A 19,028-nucleotide genomic window follows, 5' to 3' on the forward strand; every position below is an offset into this window, starting at 1 on the left:
TCACTAAGTAGCTAGAATAACTGTTTGAAAACAAATAAGTAGGTATAAGCAAAAATATCATTTTTAAGTTTTTTCAAGCATGAAACTTTGCAGAATTCCATAGAACAATCTGTAGAGTGTGAAACTGTTCTATGCTATTAAATGGACTGTTTCAACCATTCTGGAGTGTTTTGAGCTGGGAGCAGAACTTATCTGAGTTCAAAAAGTTTGTTTTGAGCTCAAGAGTTTCACATTCAAAATAACAGCTTCAAAATAGGTTATTTTGTGAAGTTTTTCATTAGAGATCCAACATTTTGCACTCTCCTGTCTAAACTAAACAATTCATTTATAAACATTCTGTAATACAGTTATAATTTATTTACAATTTAATTTATAAAAATGGGGAATTATTGAGTATTAACAGACCATGCACCATAAATTTGGGGATTAATAAAACACACAAACTCTTGCAAATTATGATATTAATGAATTGATATCATAATTATGAATTAATGAATTAATGAAATTCAAGAAACAGCCAATTGATTGGTTAAAACAAAACAGCCACCCATATTTAGGAACAAATCGACATTTCAGAACAAAAATGTTGTCTAAGACTCTTACCTCTATAATCAAAGGTGACTACATGGTAACCAAGAAAACTTAAAACCTGTAAAGGAAGATAAGCAACTCCAAATAAGTTTAAGAAACTTTTAAAATAATAATACCTACATGCTAACAAATTCTTTCACTTTGACATGACAATATATAAGGTTCTCATTTTTAATGGAGAGTAGGAACTATTCAAGATGCAATCCTTCATTGCGGTGTGGAATGTAACAGATCATAAAAGGTTTACAATATGATTTGACACTGTTCAGTAATGCACAGTTTTGAGCACCTTCTGCTTATATTTCTTATTCTTATTTATTTCACCTTATCAGGGAAATGGATGGCATATAAATGAAATAAATAAATGTTTCCCCACATATAAAATATGGAAAACAAATACAGGTACATGTTGTTGTTAATAATATTAAATACTAAATAACAGCATCCAGAACATATGAGTAAAAATAGTGCAATTACTACCTTGTAAAGCTCCACACGATGATCCCCTCCTCTGTTAAGAAATGTTGGGAAAGTAAAGTTAAAATCAATATATAACATTGTGTTACATAATTTTCTAGTGTCAGCATAAAAATAAGCTGGCTTTTAACAAAAAAAACCTATTTGTTAGAAGTGGTTTAAGAGCCACTGATTTCAATAAACCATTACTTAAGACTATAGTCTTGACCACTTGCTAGGGGAGCAGCACTGCTAACTGGAATTTACATGATAATTCAGAAGTCAGCCACTTCCTCGGAAATCAAAATTTGAACTGCAGATATTGAGCTAAATTGTGCCTAACTATAATTACATTGCTTCCCTCATTTTTGATAGCCAGACAAGATTCTTTCTATTCTTGCATTTGGAATGCTCTTAAGAGTCCCTAGACTTCAGATTCAGAACACTAAGAATCTGTAAATTGATCTCAGATATATAAAACATGTACTGTATAGAGACTAAGGAATATTTCTGAGCTAAAAGAGCTCTGCAAGGAAGTGGTTGTTTTTTTTTAAGCAAGAATAGAAGGCCTTTTAACTGGCTATAAGAAATTTATGCCAAAGGAGATGTTACTAAGAAGAGTGAAGAGTGAATATAGTTTCTGCATTTATCATATTGAATGTTTCCTAATTTAGAATCTGTAAACAACTGCACAATAAATATGCATTGAAATTTGTGGAGCAATGCACAGTAGCATTGAAATCCAAAACATTCATCATGTTAGCCGTAAGTGCCAGCAAATCTATTAGGGCGGTGTCCCTTGCCCTGACAGAACCCAAGTTGGAAAGGTAGATTAAAATCTATTTATATACACAAGTAAGGAAAGGTGCCACACTCAAGAGAGGAGAGGAGCCATTTACAAAGGCAGAAAATCATTTTATATATAGTTCAAACCTATTGAGTTTGGAATGAGTTTTTTTTTATTTGACACATCTCTGATGCAGCACACATGCCCGTAACTAATATATAGCATGTAACATTCCATAGCATCCCATAATATTCTTAGTATGATCTTGTTAATGCTCATCTTCACATTTAGGAGATGTATTTCTCACATTTTGAGTTTGCAGGTAAATAAATTTCAAGTCCGTGCCTTTTAAAGGTTTAAACCAGTTCTCTTATCAGATTGTACATAGCTTTCTTCGTTCCTCCAAGAATTAGAAACATTAATCAAAGGAACTCCTAGTTACTGAAAACATTAATCAAAGAGGCCTGCTCTCCTGCTGCCAGCAACCACCTTGTCTAATATTGCAATATAAACTGTGATACAATACCATGGAATCAGATCTGATGAAAAGACAGTAAGAGAAATCTATTTAAAAATCAGTTTACAGTGAACAAAACATATACTGGCTTCAGCAAGAACATTCCAAACTTCCTGCACATTTGCCCTGTTTAATGAAGAATGAGCCTTGATTTAAATTATGGGCATTATTTTTGTGTTTTGCTTACCTAGTCCCTGCATTTCCATGCAAATAAAGGATAACAGGGTTATTGGAACCCAAAATATCCTCATACCACAGTTGGTCCTTCCCTTGAGCATCTTTCCATAATAATGTAGGAACTGTGTGCCTAAAAGAAATGGTAACAAGAATTTCATTGTTTCCGTGCATATTTTCATTCTTAGTAACTTCCCTGTTTCAGAAGCCTACAAATGTGCAATACATTATATACAATATTTAGAATTAGTAAACAAACCATTAACAACTGATTGTGTGCTGAATCTTAAGTAATTTCTGGAGTTTTAATTCAGCTATTTTCAACTGAGGATCATAGGATATTTCAAGGGAACCACAAGTGAAAAATATGTAAACAGGAGGCACAGAAATTGTATAGTAATACAAATACTGTCTTGTTGATGCTAGATTCCCAGCATCCCAGTTAAAAATTAAAAAAATGGTTTGCAAATTGGTGAAGCATGTTTACCAAATAACACAACAATACTGCTGGCTTATGTAAGATATTTGTCAATGACAAATTCAGAGAGGAAATGCTTTTCACTTGAAAATTTAAAACAGATACTAAAGACAAAACAATTTTTGAAGAAGAGTTATTTCAATAAGAATGATATCTCTCTTGACAATATTATAGCTTCGATGACAGGTACACAGAAAATATATTGCATTTTTTAAAATGCTAGAAGTATTTTGTTTTTACTGCATAATTCACCACCAACATTTGATTTAAAAAAATTGGAAAGACTGGATATTCTGGCCTGGACAGTGGATCCATTTGCAATGGATACTGCTGACATTTTACATTACAGTGTAAGAAGAGCTCATCAAACTACAGAACAATATAGAAATTGAAAATGAAAGGCAATTAACTGCATAAAATTAAATGCATGTCAAGATTGTCTGTTTCAACAGCCTTGCAATGGCAGTGATTTAAATACTTATCCATGAGCTACCACATATATTTTAATTTTACACTCAATAACTTAATTAGCTGTGACCAAAGCTAATTCTATGCATATTGCTGATATATGAATATTTGAAAGTAAATAGGATGTACATTAGAAGCCTATGTAGTTTACCATTAGCATAATTAATTCAGTTTTCTTTTGGAAAAAGAGTGCAAGCAATCTAACAAAGAAGGGTAAGAACAATTCTTAGCAAACTTCTGCTTCGTTCCCTACCATACTTGGTAAAAGAGATGACTGATATTCTGTATTTTCTACCTTATTTAATTATGTTAATTAAGTATGGCTTTTAAAATCAAAATATGGTTCAGAATAAGTTAAATGTGTAGCCAATAGCACAGATACATGAAGATGAATGCCTTTAGCAAGGGAGCAGCAGTTCAATACAAATTTGAAAATAACCTTTGAAATTAAAAAATGTGGAGACACTGCTTTATTATATTTTATTTCCAGCCCCCGTTTTCAAGCCTTACAACTATTGCAAGCAAATATTCCAAACACCTAAAAAGATTAATAAAGAAAAAATACACGTACCTAGAACCAGCTATCTAACTTGCTTTACATGGAATTCATAAATTCAGAATCAGCATGGATAGTAACTCCTTCTTACTTTCCATGGGGATATATCCCGTCTTCCAACCCTAGCAGTAAAAACTTATAAAAATGGGTTTTCTTTAGGATTATACCAGGAAGAAATAGTTAAATTTGTCTCTGCATGTCTATTGGGATCCTGTTAATTATCAGCATTCTTCCCACCAAGCTGATGCAATCGGCAATTTGTAAGTTGTTACTATAACATCCTGAAGATGAAACGCAAGTACTTTGGCCAGCTAATGAGAAGGAAGGACTCACTGGAGAAGAGCCTAATGCTGGAAAAGAAGAAGGGGATGACAGAGAATGAGGTGGCTGGATGGAGTCCCCAAAGCAGTAGGCATGAGCTTAAATGGACTCCAGGGAATGGTAGAGGACAGGAAGGCCTGGAGGTCCATGAGGTTGCGATGGGTCGGACACTACTTCGCAACTAACTACAATGACAACTATAACACTGAAGTTCTTCAATATTTCACCAAACTGGCTCTCATTTCTACAAATTGAAAACAAAGGAATATTAAACAACAGTTTTGATACTTTTAAAGCAGTGGTTAGGCATAAAAGTGAAAGTTAACACTACTCATTTTAAAATACTATTACAGTTTCATGTCTACCTAATCAGTACTTCAAAATTATTGTTCTGTAACTATGAAAATCACTTTCATATAGGTAGATCAAGAGACAAGGGGCTGGGAGTAAAATATAGAACAATGCATTCCTGGATATCTGTAAACACTACCTATCATGAGCCACAGCACATGAGTCATTATAGGACAAAGGTATCCCATTCCAGTTCTTCAACAATCTTACAATATTCAAAAGACAATGAGGTAGATTTAGATATAACTGCTGTAGAGAGGATTCTCATGCTGACAATTTGTCTAATAACCATTATATCAGAAAACAAGAGCTTTTGGCTTACTTTTCAAAGGAATTGGTATTCTCTTTGTTATGCTAAAAGTACAAGAAAAAGCTAGAAATTAATAGTTCTGAATAACGTTTAAACTTGTTCCAAATCTAAAAGCAAATTATTTGCCACAATTATTTTATTATCATTTCAACCTTTTTAAAAATAAATCTTATTAATCCAAAACTCAAAGACAATTGATTCTTTGCTGTGCTTTTCCAGTCTGGACTGTTATTAAAGAAATCTGACAAGTGGTTATATACATATAAACAGACTAAAATAGAAACAAGAAGTTGCAAATCAGTTTTGAAACTCACTTTACTTCTACTAATAGAATGCTGAATTAGCATTATGAGTTGCTACTCAGTTCTACATCATGCTTAGACTTTCAAAAATCTTCTAAGAGCATAAAAACAGTGCAGATTAGATGAAAGGTCACAACAAAATGCTACCTAACAGCTAGTCCTGAAGAACATACTACCACAAAAACTGCAATCAGTTAAATAAAACCTGACCATTTATATTTTTAATCTTCTTTTAAAACTCCTCAAATCTTGAATTAGCAACTTCACTTAACTATAGGAGAAAAGGTACTTTTTAAAAAAATTCTCAATTTCATATTCTTAATCTTAAACAAAGGATCCAGATCTAGCCTGTTAAGAAAGGTAATTACTTTTTCTCCACAAAAAATAATTTCATATGCCTTTATCATGTCATTCAATTTTCTTACTTATCTTTTTTCTAAGATAAAAAGCCCCATACAATTTCCTCATATGAGGACCCCTGAGCATTTTGTTTACTTATATAGAGTGGAGCATCAGTGTGCACTGGCCTATCATTGTTCTTTTAGACTATATTCTTCAAGAGATGTAAACATTAGATAGAATAATAACAATCCTACTTTTCCTTTAAATTGCAAGACTCTCGGCCCATTGCTCATCACATTATAACTGTATTGTTAGAAAGAACATGATTGATTAATTAATTATGGCAAAGGTTTGGATATTTTATATCGCATCATTAACTTTTATTTTATTTTTGCATTTTATAGTCATATTTAAACAAGCTGATGGTTCTCCTATTGTTTTATTGTCCTTTGACTCACTCTGAGCAGTATGAAATTGTGACAGTTATTTAGTGAAAAAGTCCAGACTGAACATATTAAACCCTCAAACATATTAGAAAAATACTATCTGAAAAGCAAAAATATTTATCCAAACTAGATACCAGTATAATTGGAAAAAATAAAATAACTATAGAAGAATAAAACTGCTTTAGAAGAACAAATGTAAAATGATAAGGAGGTGAAGACAAGAAAAATATAAATATGAATCCAAACAGATGAAAGGAAATGATGAAAAATTAGGCTGGTTGGGGGAACAGAATTGAGTATCCTTCAAAAGGTAGAATTTCATCCTAATTAAGAACACCGTAAGCTGCAATGCTTGGTTGCAAGTGCAATTTGCTATTCTTGTTATCTGTTCTACCTGCTCAGCACCTGCTATCCAGTTTTCATTCTGCTCCCTAATAATCAGTTTCATCTGACAGAACCTGACATAATTCTGCATCATGCTGCAAAAACATTTATTAGTCCATCTGATTATCAGAGAGTAAAAACAGGGATTCAAGTCATTAATGAAGATATCAAGGTGGTGAGAGCCTCTACCTTTTAGAATTAACCATCAACAGTAAAGGAACAATTAGTAATGAAAAATGCTGCAAACTAGCACTATCACATGGCTAAAGCAGCCACAACAGCTTTGGGAAAGATATTCAAATGTCATTATGTGTCTATACCTACAAAAATCACAATTGTGCAAGTCTTATTATTCTATAATACTCTATAGCAGTAAAAATTGGACTCTGAAAAGGCAGAATAGGAAGAGTATTAACACTTTTGAACTTCGATGTTAGAGAAGATGCATGAAAATATCAGGAAAAGCCAAGAAAATAAACAAATGGGTCATGAAATAAATCAACTGAGAAGGTTTTCTCACTTGAAGCACAAATGACCAGGCTCAAATTATCCTATTTTGGAACATTATGAAAAGTCCTAGCTCTCTAGAGAAAGCCCTGATACTGGGAAAGGTAGAAGGAAAAAGAAATAGAGAATGACCAATAGCCAGGTGGATAGATTCAGTTACAAGGGCGATTGAGTGAATCATTTGGAAGATCTAAAAGTCCATATTAGAGACAGATAATTATGGTGAAAATCTATCTTTGTGGTCAATAAAAGCTGAAAACAAGTTGATGGCACATAATCAATCAAAGATCTGGGATACCTTCTGCACAACAAGGAAGACAAAGATGAAACCTGAAAGTAAAATCTGCAAATATATCTGCAACTAAGCAATGATTCATGTCATCCTTAGGGTTATGTTTTTCTTCCTTGTTCCTATGCTTTGTTCTCAGAGACTGAAGCTTGAACAATCCCACATGATTTATATTAAAACTACATTATTCTTAAGTTGAATCTAAACCATAGCCTTAAGGATAATACTGCACACAGTTGCAATGTACATCACATTATTGGATTTTTTTTTCTAAATTCACAAAAAAACAAAGCTTTTGTTCTAATTATAAAAGGACACCACTCTATAATGAGAGGAATAAAGTGTTCCTTACCAAACTCCAATAGTTACATCTTCCTCTGGCTGCAGATAGAAATTACAGGTATGGTTTAAGCCTTGGTCCTGGGGTCTTTTCAAATCAATGAAATAGGGGACTCTTACTGAAATAGAAGGACAACATTCCTTTTACATTTTGTTTACCTGATGATTGAAATAATCAACTTCTGTAATGAAAACCAGCAACCATAAGCTTGCACAATAACACTTCTACTGAATATACATCCCGATGCATAATTAAATTTTCTATAAATTACAACATGTTTAAATGTCAACAGAGAGGGGAGGAGTCTTTAAAATTATTTCTATTAGAGATACCGAAAAAAATTAAAAAGTCTTCTGGCACCTTAAAGACTCACAAATGTATAACGGTTTAGGTCTGCATGAATTGCAATGAATTGCATCAGAGGCATGTAAATATACACTGCCATTTGGGAGGAAATGCATGAACAGTAAATAGCCAGAAAGAAATGAATGGTATTTTTAATAGTCATTTCCCTCTGACATCTTTGTGCATTATTCCCAAATGTGCTTCCAAACCTGAGTTTGTACAATATATTCTCAGCTAATGTTAAAAGCCTCCAATTAAGACATTAGGCCAGATTAAATGTATGTACCTTTAAGGTACAATAACACTCTTTGCTGTTTTTTTTCTGGCAATTCATCTGGGAAAAGATTAGAAGTTTACCTTCTTTGGTATGTAATTTGTTTTCCAACTTCTATCGCTATATTCCAAAACATACTTATTAAATCATAATTGTTAACTGTCAATACAGTTTACTGTTTGTCCTAGTTCCAACAGTCAATTATAGATTGTATCTTTAAAACTAATTTAGGAAATCCTAGAATTAAATTTGTAGGCACAGTTTCAGCTCATTGAGTAATGCTCATTGGTTTTCTATCCCATCTTTTTAAAACATTTGCAAGGTCAGCAGCAAATTCTACATAATATGCAGACATGATAATTAGAATACAGTCATACTTAGCACAGCAAGGATATTTCTGAGGAGTGATGAAAGGAAACAATTGCTTGTTCACTGTCTGGTATTAGAACATTCTCTGCAGATGCCAACAGTAACAAAATTGCAAGCAGCAGTATCAAGCCTCTCCTTCATCAGCACTTCACAAAGAAATACTGAAATATACAGTAATCAGATACCGACAAACTGAGATCTCACATGCTTTAAATCTGAACTGAACGTTGTGACACAAGATTTAATATATGTAGGCACAAGTGAAAAAAGTCAAATGAGTTCAAATTAAATATCTGATTCAATATACTAGATTTTCTACCAACACAAAAATAAAATTATTATAGCCAAAGCAGCTTGATGGCAGCAGTTTCCAAGGTTCTTGTGGGGTACTGATGTTGACTTTTAAGTAGTCAAACTAACTAAACAGAAATCAGTCTTTAAAGAAAGGGTGGGCTGACAAGATATGAACACCTATTAATCTTGAATTAAAATATTAGCATAAACTCAAGATAAAATAAATATTAAATGAAGCAGTATTCTTACCGAAATTTAGAAAGACAAGCTTTGCCTGAATAGCTGGACAAATTTTAACTAGAAATGGAATTGCTATGTATATTCCCAACAACCAGATTACTACTTTCCGCAATCGAACCCACATTCCATGTCTCCTGTAAAAAAGGATAGGAGAGGAAATGTAAGTTCATCTTACTGGCAAAATTCTTGTGAATATGTTTTGCTATAGATTTAATTAAGATAACCACGGTGGATAATAATCACTACCAAAATGTAGGCCACTTATTTGTGGATATAGTCACAATTATTACATAATCACGTGCTTCCTGTTTTTAATAAAGGTAGCCTCCTCCAGATCAAGTCCAACTCCACCTATGCAGAATTTTTTGACAATAAACTGGATGTATTTTTCCACTGCATATTTTTGAGAAGATTTATAAACTGCTACATAATTATTTACAAACAAACAACATTTGACATTCTGCTTTGTAAAGTAACATGAAGAAGTCCTGTCCCCTGCACTTAAGAAATATTTAAAAATTGTACTTTGACTAATAAGGAGTCCCAAAGGAAGAGACAGAGGAGAAGGACAATAATTAATATCAACACATTTACAGCAGTTCTCTCAATTTAATGTTTGAAAATCCCTAGAATTAATTTTCTCTGTTTTTTTAACAGATTGAAATAATGTAAAAAAAAAAAAGGATCTCTTATCCAAATAGCATATCTAATAATATACTGTATGTTTTCTCTTACCATTACTATGATTAATAATGCTGAAAATGAATATGATAAAATTCATATAATTAAAGAGGGCAGATGTTATATAAAATATTAAAAATATGATAATAAACAAATGAAACTAAAAGCTAATATCTAAATACCAAAACTGCCATTCAGGAAGTTTCCACCAACATTATTGCCCCTGCTCCTTTGATGTGCAGTTTGCAAAGCAATACTGCAATTACTTTATAATTAACTTCCTACCGCAATAAGTAAGAAAAATCACATCCATTTTTTTTTCTCATTTGGAAGTAATTGCTTTCTTCTTTGGCTACGAATTATAATGTGGAAAGGTGTAAGAGTTGAATTGATCCTCAGTAGACTGTTAACTCTCAGAATTCTTGTAGAACTTTTAAGAAAGGAATACTTTATTAGCCCAATTGTTAATGCTTTGGTGAGCATCCTAAACTAGAATCTACAATAATAAGTTCAATCTCACTATTGTAATATCATTGTGCCATAGTAATCTTGTATGACAGGGTTTCTTAAGCTTTGTTGTGCCCTGGCAAAGAGCTTCTTCTGGGCAATGATAATGAAGTACTGAGAATGGATGATGGCATTCCTGTTTCTGCATTTTGAGCAAGGAAAGCACTCCACTTCATAGCTTGCTTGTCACCTGGCCCCATTGCAGGGGGTTTATCAAGAGAGACTGCTGCCAGCTAAAAGGACGAACTACCTTCTTACAAAGAAAACAATTCTATGTATGATAATGATTTATTATTTACTTATTAAAAACACATAATGAAACTAATTTAAGATGACTTGCTAATTACTGGGAACAATGTGAAATTTAGAAGATTTAGAACAACTTTATTGTCACTTTGAATGTACAGTAATAGGCATACATTAAAATGAAATTTCATTGCATACAGCGCTCAAAGGGTCACCACCTCCAATATACACTACATAAATATCACAAAACAAATTAATAAACACAAAATACCTACATATATTATATGACACAGAGAAACAACACAGTCTTGTTTGGATGTGTACATGTACATGGGGAGAAATTTATAAAATATTACTATTGTATGGCAGCATCTATTCCAAATATCACTGCTGTAGATTTCATATCTATAGTTATCAACTGCCAAAAGCACTCCTATACTGTTTTGCTTATAAAAGAAACTTCAGTCACATGTCCTATTTCGTTTCAGAATCAATAAATGTGGATATTGTACTTTAGCTGATTTTCTCTGAAGAAAAAAACAGTTCCTTTTCTGGTGATGAAGCACACATTGGACAATTTTCATAATTTGGTAAAATTACGGAGTCTTCGGCATTTTTCAGATTTTTCTGAGTTAAAGCAGAAAAGTCAGACAATTTCACTGATAAATTAGCAAAATTTGAAACTTCTTTCTACAGCAGTCAATACATAAAGAAATCAAGAAAAAAACATGAAGATACATTATTCACAATCATATGATTATCACAGCAACGTTATTGTTCATGTATTTAGCAGATAAGGCCTTGTGATACTAATCAGCATTTGTAGACAATTCTGCTTTGTTTTGAGTTACTATGAACTCAATTTGGGATACAGCTTTATTAGGATTTGCCTTCACTAAATTAAGGACTATTTTTATCTTAGTCTCAGCATAACTAGTGCAGTGAGAATCAACCAGAGGTGGGTTGCTCCCAGTTTGGCCGAACCAGTAGTGGCGGTGGTGGGAGACTCCACCCACTCACCTGGATTGCACGCGCACATGAGCACAAGCAAACTGGTAGTAGACCGGTTAGGAACCCACCACTGGATTCAACTAACTAAAAACATTTTTTAAATTGAGGTTACAGATTTGTTAGTTGCCCCCTAAATAATCAGAGTAATTTCTCCTTTGCAAATAGATCATGGAAACATTTAAAACTCTTGTGCTGTAAATGAAACTGTTACTTCTGAACATTTACTCTGGAAGATTTTCAGGCTGCACTTTTGTTACTACTGTATAACTTTAATTTTTAAAAAAAGATTGATTAAGCAGAAGTTAAAATTATTTAGTATTTTTCCTTTATAAAATCATTATCCTTTACTTATAAGCAAATTAAATACGTTTATTATGGTCTTTGACCAGCCTTTGACCAGAATTATTACTGGGAAAGAGAAAAAATATTAGAACAATAAAACAACATATGTAATTAAAAATACATATACAGTTGTACAACTTGTTAAAATTACTAGACCACATGACATGTGAATTAGCATTACTATGATCTTGGATTTTTAAATTTCTTTTTAATATTAAGCAGCTTATCAGCTTTTGCATTCTTTTCTTTCAACTTCAACAAGACTTTTGTTGAGCCTTCTTCAGTGAAAGTATCACAAGTCTAACTGGACATTGATGTTTTCCATAGAAATTGCAATTCCAATTTTTATTTCTTCTATTTCACACACCCAACATCAATTTTGCCATTATAACTTCAAATTATTAAGCAAATAATAACATAATTTATACAAATAATGATGTAAATCAAGGTCTATCTATACCAGAATGGCTTACCATTTCCTTCTGAAATGGACTGTATTTAGTCTAACCTCTCACCTACACTATATCCATCATGGATGATCCTTCTGAGAGTATACAATCCAGCTCCTAGCATCACTTGCATAGCAGGCCTTTTCAGACCTACAAGGTAATAATCCATAAAATCAAGCTTTAAGGCATTACTATGCAATTAATATGATCACTCTATATTTGCTTAAAAATAAGTCCTTCTTACATGTAATGGTTGTATTTACATAAGACTTGCTAAAAGTATTAACTTTAGTCTAATAGAATGCTACACTGCCACAAATATTTTGGGGGAAAATGTATATGTGTAAAATAGAATAGAATAGAATAGACAGATGTCATAACATTTACATTCTGTGGAATGTATTGTGTTTTTCAGTTGAAGTCAAATACTTCATTTCATTAACATATTTGACCTTCAGCCTTGCTCATTCCTGCCACTCCTGACTATGTGTGCCTTTTCTATTTAGAATTCTCTGCTCCACCTTAAAAAAAAACCTTGTTATCTTCTTCCCTCTAGGCCTATCTTTTCATTCATATAAATCAAAGGTTATTTTAAAAATAGTCAAGCTGCGCATTCCTACTTATTTCTATTTGTCTTTAAATTCTCTAATATACTGTAGATTTTGAGACTCCAAGTATCTAATCATGTGGAGATTTTCAAACTTTGAATACCATGACAATTAACTTTTGCTGCTATATGAATGGCAGATTATCTTAAAAGACAGCTAGTTTTAGATGCCATGTTTCAAAACATCCCCACTGCTTGGATTATACAAACATGGTTTACTGTTTGTCTTATACAAGCATGCTATAGCTTATCTGGGAAAGCAGGAATGTGTTTTGATGTTCTCATAGTGCAAGCACTTGAGCATTGGTTTTAAAATATTATCCCTTCTAAATTAGATGCAACTCCCATTTTGAGAGCCCTTCATTAATAGATTTAGATTTCACATCAAACCTACAAGGAAATAATTTCACAGAGACCTTGCCTTATGCCAAACAAATCAACAATCAACTACAATAATCTGTTCAACCACAGAAAATCTGGGACCTGAAAGGTCACCTAATTTATAAATCACTCAACAAAAATTAAACATATCTATATAGAAGAGGAGCTAACTTTCTTTGCCTAGAGGTCTTGGCAACATAAAAATGGTCTCCAAATTTATGCTTATTCTTAAGTTTAAGGAAGTAGTAATATTAAGAAGCACAGGCAGAGTTTAAAGTAGCAACTATGTAACATGGACAATTATTTTTTAAAAATGCAGAATCTTGGAAAACTGAAAGAGATGAATAAAGATCTTTTATAACATTATACTCCTTTCAGCTATATCTCTTCAGCCGCATTAAAAAGAAAAGAGACAAGATTCTCTTCCATATCATAATTATACATCTTAAGCCCCTCATCAAATAACTACTTTCTTTGTGGCTTACCAACAGATTCATGCCAAAACTGGGAGAAGTGCCACAATAATGACAAAATATTAACCTATTTTCATTAACTTTATATACAGTATAGCCTATGTTTCTTTCTCCTGAAAGACTATTAATGTATTTTCATGTCAATGTTCATGATTGTTTATATTTGCTTTTTTACCAAGCTTACATACTGCTCCAAACTTATCGCCCTCTCAGTAGCTTATAGATAGTTAGAAGCTTAAAATAGGGAAATGTAACTGTAGAATTTCTCAGCATCAAGAAATAACCTTAACAATTAGATATTTCAAAGGATATTTTTTCCAAATAATCTACAAAAATAAGATAGGAAAGGTACAGCAACAAATGTACCTTGGTTCTGGCAACAAATAATAAAGATAAAGAAATCTACTACACCCCTTAAATGTAACAGAAGATGTGTAAATATATATATAAACTTCTCTGCTACTGCTAGGGAAATATATAGTGAATCCACAAGGTACATGTCTTCATCCATCAGGAGCTCAATTCCATTTCCTCAAAAATATTTTGACTGTAAGGGGTAAAGTAAGAAGTCCTTGAATAAAAGTTTGTGGGGAAACGCCTCTATGAAAAAATATGACTGTTTCCTTGCTGTAGTAGAGTGTATAATCCTAAAGTCCAATTGCCCAGCAAAGGATATTAGGACAGCAAAGAGAACCTGAACTGCCATTCCCAAAACAACACAAAGGAATTCTGCTCTGCTTTGAATCAGTGCAGTTGAATTTTCCCCTATATACTACTTACTGAGATTAAAATAGGCTCTCTAGATATTCAATTAGGTATGAGGGATTTTGGTTCTTTTTTTAAAAAAACCATGAGTTTACCAAGGTATTTGTACATAGAAAAGATGTGCCTACTACTAAACTATAAATCTTAACAAACACTTGTTCTATTTAAAATTTTATTTGTATAAACACTGAATAATTACTCCCAATGACGGTTACAATTATTATACCTTTGGGATGGAAAGAATATAGCCACAGAGATTAGTGTTAGATTTATTTACTTTGGCTCATCTTAGCAACCCAGACTTTTATTTTATGCAGGCTTTAAAACAGAATATGAAATAAGGACAAAGATTTCAACAATCACAGATAAAACCTAGATAAAATGAGAAACAAAATAAATATAATTATTAAATATAAATAGGTTTCAGTGAGTTGAGTAGGCCTTATTTCCACATAAACATTGGTTATATTATAGCATATAGTTATGAATTCTTTATCCATGTTAATTTGTTAAAAAGTGAACTTATGATATCCTATGATTGGATCAATATTAAAAAGAAAGGATTTGAAGATGCAGAACACAGGTTGAAAAAACAAGGCAAACCTTTAGGATTCGTGCTATTTTTAAATGCTGGACTTCATAACATTTCAATTTTTAAAAAATGGATGATAATCTCAATTTTTCCAAATCTTACAGTATTTTTAAATTTTAGATCTTGCATGATTTTATTGTTTTACAACACAAAAATTTAAAATGATTATTCACCATTAAGGTACTGCAGATACTGTGTCAGCAGAACAATAGTAACAACAATCTTGACATCTGCAGTTACTTATTGACAATTGAATCATCTGGCTTAGAATCAGGTGATCAAAGGTTATCAGAGGAAAAATTAGCTTCTAACAGGGTAACAGGTAAAAAAAGGCATTTACTAATATTATGCTGTAATAATAGATCTAATACAGCAGAATTCATGGTTGGTCAACCACAGTTCTCAAAAATGATAATATTCCCTAACATTGGGAACATCTTAACATCTTTCTGGATGTCTCCTGTATCCCTAACATCCTTTCTGGATGTCCCCTGTATCCCTAACATCCTTTCTGGATATCTCCTGTATCCCTAACATCTTTTTGGATGTCTCCTGTATCAATGAAGTGTTATTAATCATTTGTTTTCTGATATCTCAATAATGGGAATGTCAAGTATGAAACATGTTATTTTCTTTTCATAAACAAAATGTTCCTTTGCTTAACTATGCAGAAATAGTTGAAAGTCCCACTCAGTTCAACAAAATATACTTTAAAATAAAGATAATCCTCAATCTAAAACCATTCACTTAGTGACAAACAGCACTGAAAAGAGTGACATGACCTTTTTGCACTTATGACCATTGCCGCATACTCATGGTCATATGATCAACCGACATGTATTTATGACAGTTGCGGTATCCTGGGGTCTTCACCTTTTGCAAACTTCTGATAAGCAAAGTCAATGGGAGAGCCAGATTCACTTAACAATAATATTACTAACTTAATAACTGCAGTGTTACAACTCTGACAGGACAGGTTGTAAAATGGGGCAAAACTTACTTAACTGACTTGTTTAGCAACAAAAATATTGGGCTCAATTGTGGTTGTAAATTGAGAACAACCTGTACACATGCATAGGATTATACTAAGATTCCATATTATTCTGACACATAGAACCTTCCTTAACTCTGAAAAACACAGATTCAAATTTTCTCTAACAAAGCTGACTAATTATAACATCTAGCAGCAACAGTTTTAAAACTGGCATTCCACATCAGGACTATGCACCTTTATTGCCTATTAAAGGGTTGCTTACATTTACAGACAAAAAAAATATGTGGTAGCAGAAAACCAAAATATGGCACCAAGAAAAAATGGTTTAAACCTAATTAAAATTAAATCGATTAAATGTTTTATTTATTAAACTTATATTGTGCCCATCTTACTAACAAGCAACTCTGAGCACCCTTGCCTAACCCAATTAATTTCCTTTTTTTTGTTACAGAAAAATATTTTTTTAAAAAACAATTCAAGGCCAATTCTGTATCCAGACCTTTGGGACTGTTTCCAAGAATGGGAGGAACACATCCCCAGCTGTATCACCCAAAGGGGAAGAAAGGAGCAGAGATTCTGAGGAACATGTTTTTTCATGTTTGTGGAAGATGGAAAAATAAACATCCTAAGTGTTTTTAAAACAGGGGATATCTGTTTGCTTTCAAACAGCTTTGAACTGGTGTGATCAAAAAAAAGGAGAAAGCTCTGCTGTGTATGTACTCTGCACTCATGAAGGAAAGATGGATTATACATTTAATAAAGATGAGGTTTTTAGAAATTTAGTGAAAGACACAGATGTGACAGGCACACAAAAGGGTTAAGAACAGATAAGTTTTTTTATATGCCTTCCAATTATTTTTAATTCTTTCATATGCTCTGATATCTAAGCCAATAGCGAAAGCTTCAGCAGTTATTTCATCTCAAAATTGAAGTAAACCGATATGGAAATAGATACATGTCTTTCAATCCCACACTATAAGCGAAAGACAAACTCGACCGACTATCTATTGAGATTGTCTGGTCTTTTCTTTTCCTTAGGCTGAAGCTTTCCATATGCTCCATCCCAGCCACCTAATCTCGCCCAGTGGCAAAAAACAGCGCCTGCCTGGCCAAAACCCGATACACCGTATCGCCTCCTTGACCTGCTGCAGCCGCAGCCCGTAAACCGAATGCAGCACTAAAGAGCAGGGAATGCTCTGGAGTAAAAAGCCCAAACTCCATGGAGGGCCGCGGCGTTTTTGGTTCCTTCTCACCGATCCTCGGGCTGCAGTCGCCCGTCTTCCCCCCAATCCAGTCTACTGCGAACCTGCAAGGCGAGCCCCGAAAGGCGGAGAGACGAAAGGAGAACGCCAAGGGCATTCCTCCGCGAATTGCAAACGGGGGGGGCTCGCCGCGGCCAACCCGGCGCAAACAGCAGAGCCCGAGGAAGGGAAGAGGCAGGCGGGCGGCCAGCGGCGGTAAAGTCGAACGGATTTGTCTGCCCGTTGCCAAGGAGACGAGATGGAGGTCGAGCTTGCGAGGACCGCGGGTGCAAGGCCGGCAGCGAAAGGGTTGCTCCGGCTACCAGGAGCCGAAGGGAGGGCCGTTATGCTACGGGTCTCACTCACCTGCCGAGCGCCCGCTTCATAGCAGAGTCCCCGGCGGGGCGGGCGCTGCCTGCCAAATGCGGGCTGGATTTCAAGCTGAAGCCCTTATCCAGCGAAAGAGAAGGGGAAGACGAAGCAGCGGCGGCTGCGGCGGCTGGAGCCGGAGCGGAGGAGGCAAAGCGCTCATGCTCCAAGGTGACGGACTCGTTCCGCTTTCTCATGCCGGCGGTGCCAACGCACGGGCGGTGCCACTTCCACTCTGCCTCAGGGAAGACGCCTCTGACCCGAACCCGACGCCTCTTTCGCCTACATTATACCGACAACAGCCCGACAACCGAGAGAATAGCAGCGCTTCTCGCGTGCTACCAATCAGAAAAGACTAAGCCCACGTGACCTTCTACGCGTCCCATACCAACATAGCTGTAGCGAATGATCGTTTCTTCAGCTGTGTTACTGAATTGCCCACATCAAAGATGGCTCCTGTGGGGAGGGAGGGGGGGGTTAAGGTAAGATAGACTAAGCGACGATTACTTTTCTCCTAATAAATTACGAGCAGCTACGCAAATACAGCCTGTGGAAGGCAGGTGAAAACCCCTGTGCTTATTTTTGTATTTGCACTTTCCTGTCTGTTGATAAACCTTATAAGCCTGCAGATCGGATGCGAAAATTGGGATCACCGGTAGATGAGAGCAACAAAGTAGTTGTTAACATCATCTTGCTATCTCTAGTAGTCGCGGAGATCTTTGTAGCCCGGATCGGATATCACTAAATATATAAACCATGATTATTTTTTTCATTCCACAATGGTATATTGGAAAGTGGGTTATGCTTATGCTGCACAGGATGCAGACTGCTGCTGTTGTAACGACAGAATGGAAATAAAAGGTTATCTGCTGTAACCTCTAATATTTTCCAATAAATTGCTGACAATATTTTGTGCATACTCTGTCACTACACCTAATAGCCAAGGGAAGTTATTAAAAGTACTTTTACTTTTGTATTTAATAGAAAGGATTATTTACAAAACAATATATTATGGCTTACAGTGCATACAAAAAATGTCAAAATGGAGAAGTGATAAAAGTGAAAAAAATTATAGTACTTATACAAATTATAAAATGTCCTAATATAGTTAAAAGCTACAATAGCTTTATAAAACCCAATCTACATATCATTTTGGGAAAGTCAAACCCTTGGTGAGCCATTTGAACAGTACTACTTTATTTCACTTCACTGGAGCTTAATGGAATTGT

The 19,028-nt window shown here is 34.2% G+C and overlaps 1 protein-coding gene across 2 annotated transcripts in view; it reads right to left on the bottom strand.

The window, feature by feature from the left end:
* ABHD12 (abhydrolase domain containing 12, lysophospholipase) overlaps nt 1-18,099 on the bottom strand; it is a 33,329-nt gene extending 15,230 nt beyond the window's left edge. The window contains exons 1-6 of one of the 2 annotated variants that reach the window (XM_014074042.2): nt 17,797-18,099; nt 9,151-9,275; nt 7,632-7,737; nt 2,539-2,658; nt 1,072-1,102; nt 604-649 (exon numbers count right to left, since the gene is read on the bottom strand). In XM_014074042.2, the coding sequence (XP_013929517.2) occupies nt 604-649; nt 1,072-1,102; nt 2,539-2,658; nt 7,632-7,737; nt 9,151-9,275; nt 17,797-17,996 (628 nt within the window). In that variant the 5' untranslated portion in view covers nt 17,997-18,099. Of the gene's footprint in view, nt 1-603; nt 650-1,071; nt 1,103-2,538; nt 2,659-7,631; nt 7,738-9,150; nt 9,276-17,495; nt 17,610-17,796 lie in introns of those variants that run through there. The other variant, XM_087717591.1, reaches the window with a different exon arrangement.
* Between the last annotated feature and the right edge of the window lie 929 nt (nt 18,100-19,028).

This window comes from Thamnophis sirtalis, unplaced genomic scaffold (assembly GCF_051295495.1).
Source record: "Thamnophis sirtalis isolate CommonGarterSnake01/CBP01778 unplaced genomic scaffold, rThaSir2_p1.2 scaffold_6, whole genome shotgun sequence".
Lineage (NCBI taxonomy): Eukaryota > Metazoa > Chordata > Lepidosauria > Squamata > Natricidae > Thamnophis > Thamnophis sirtalis.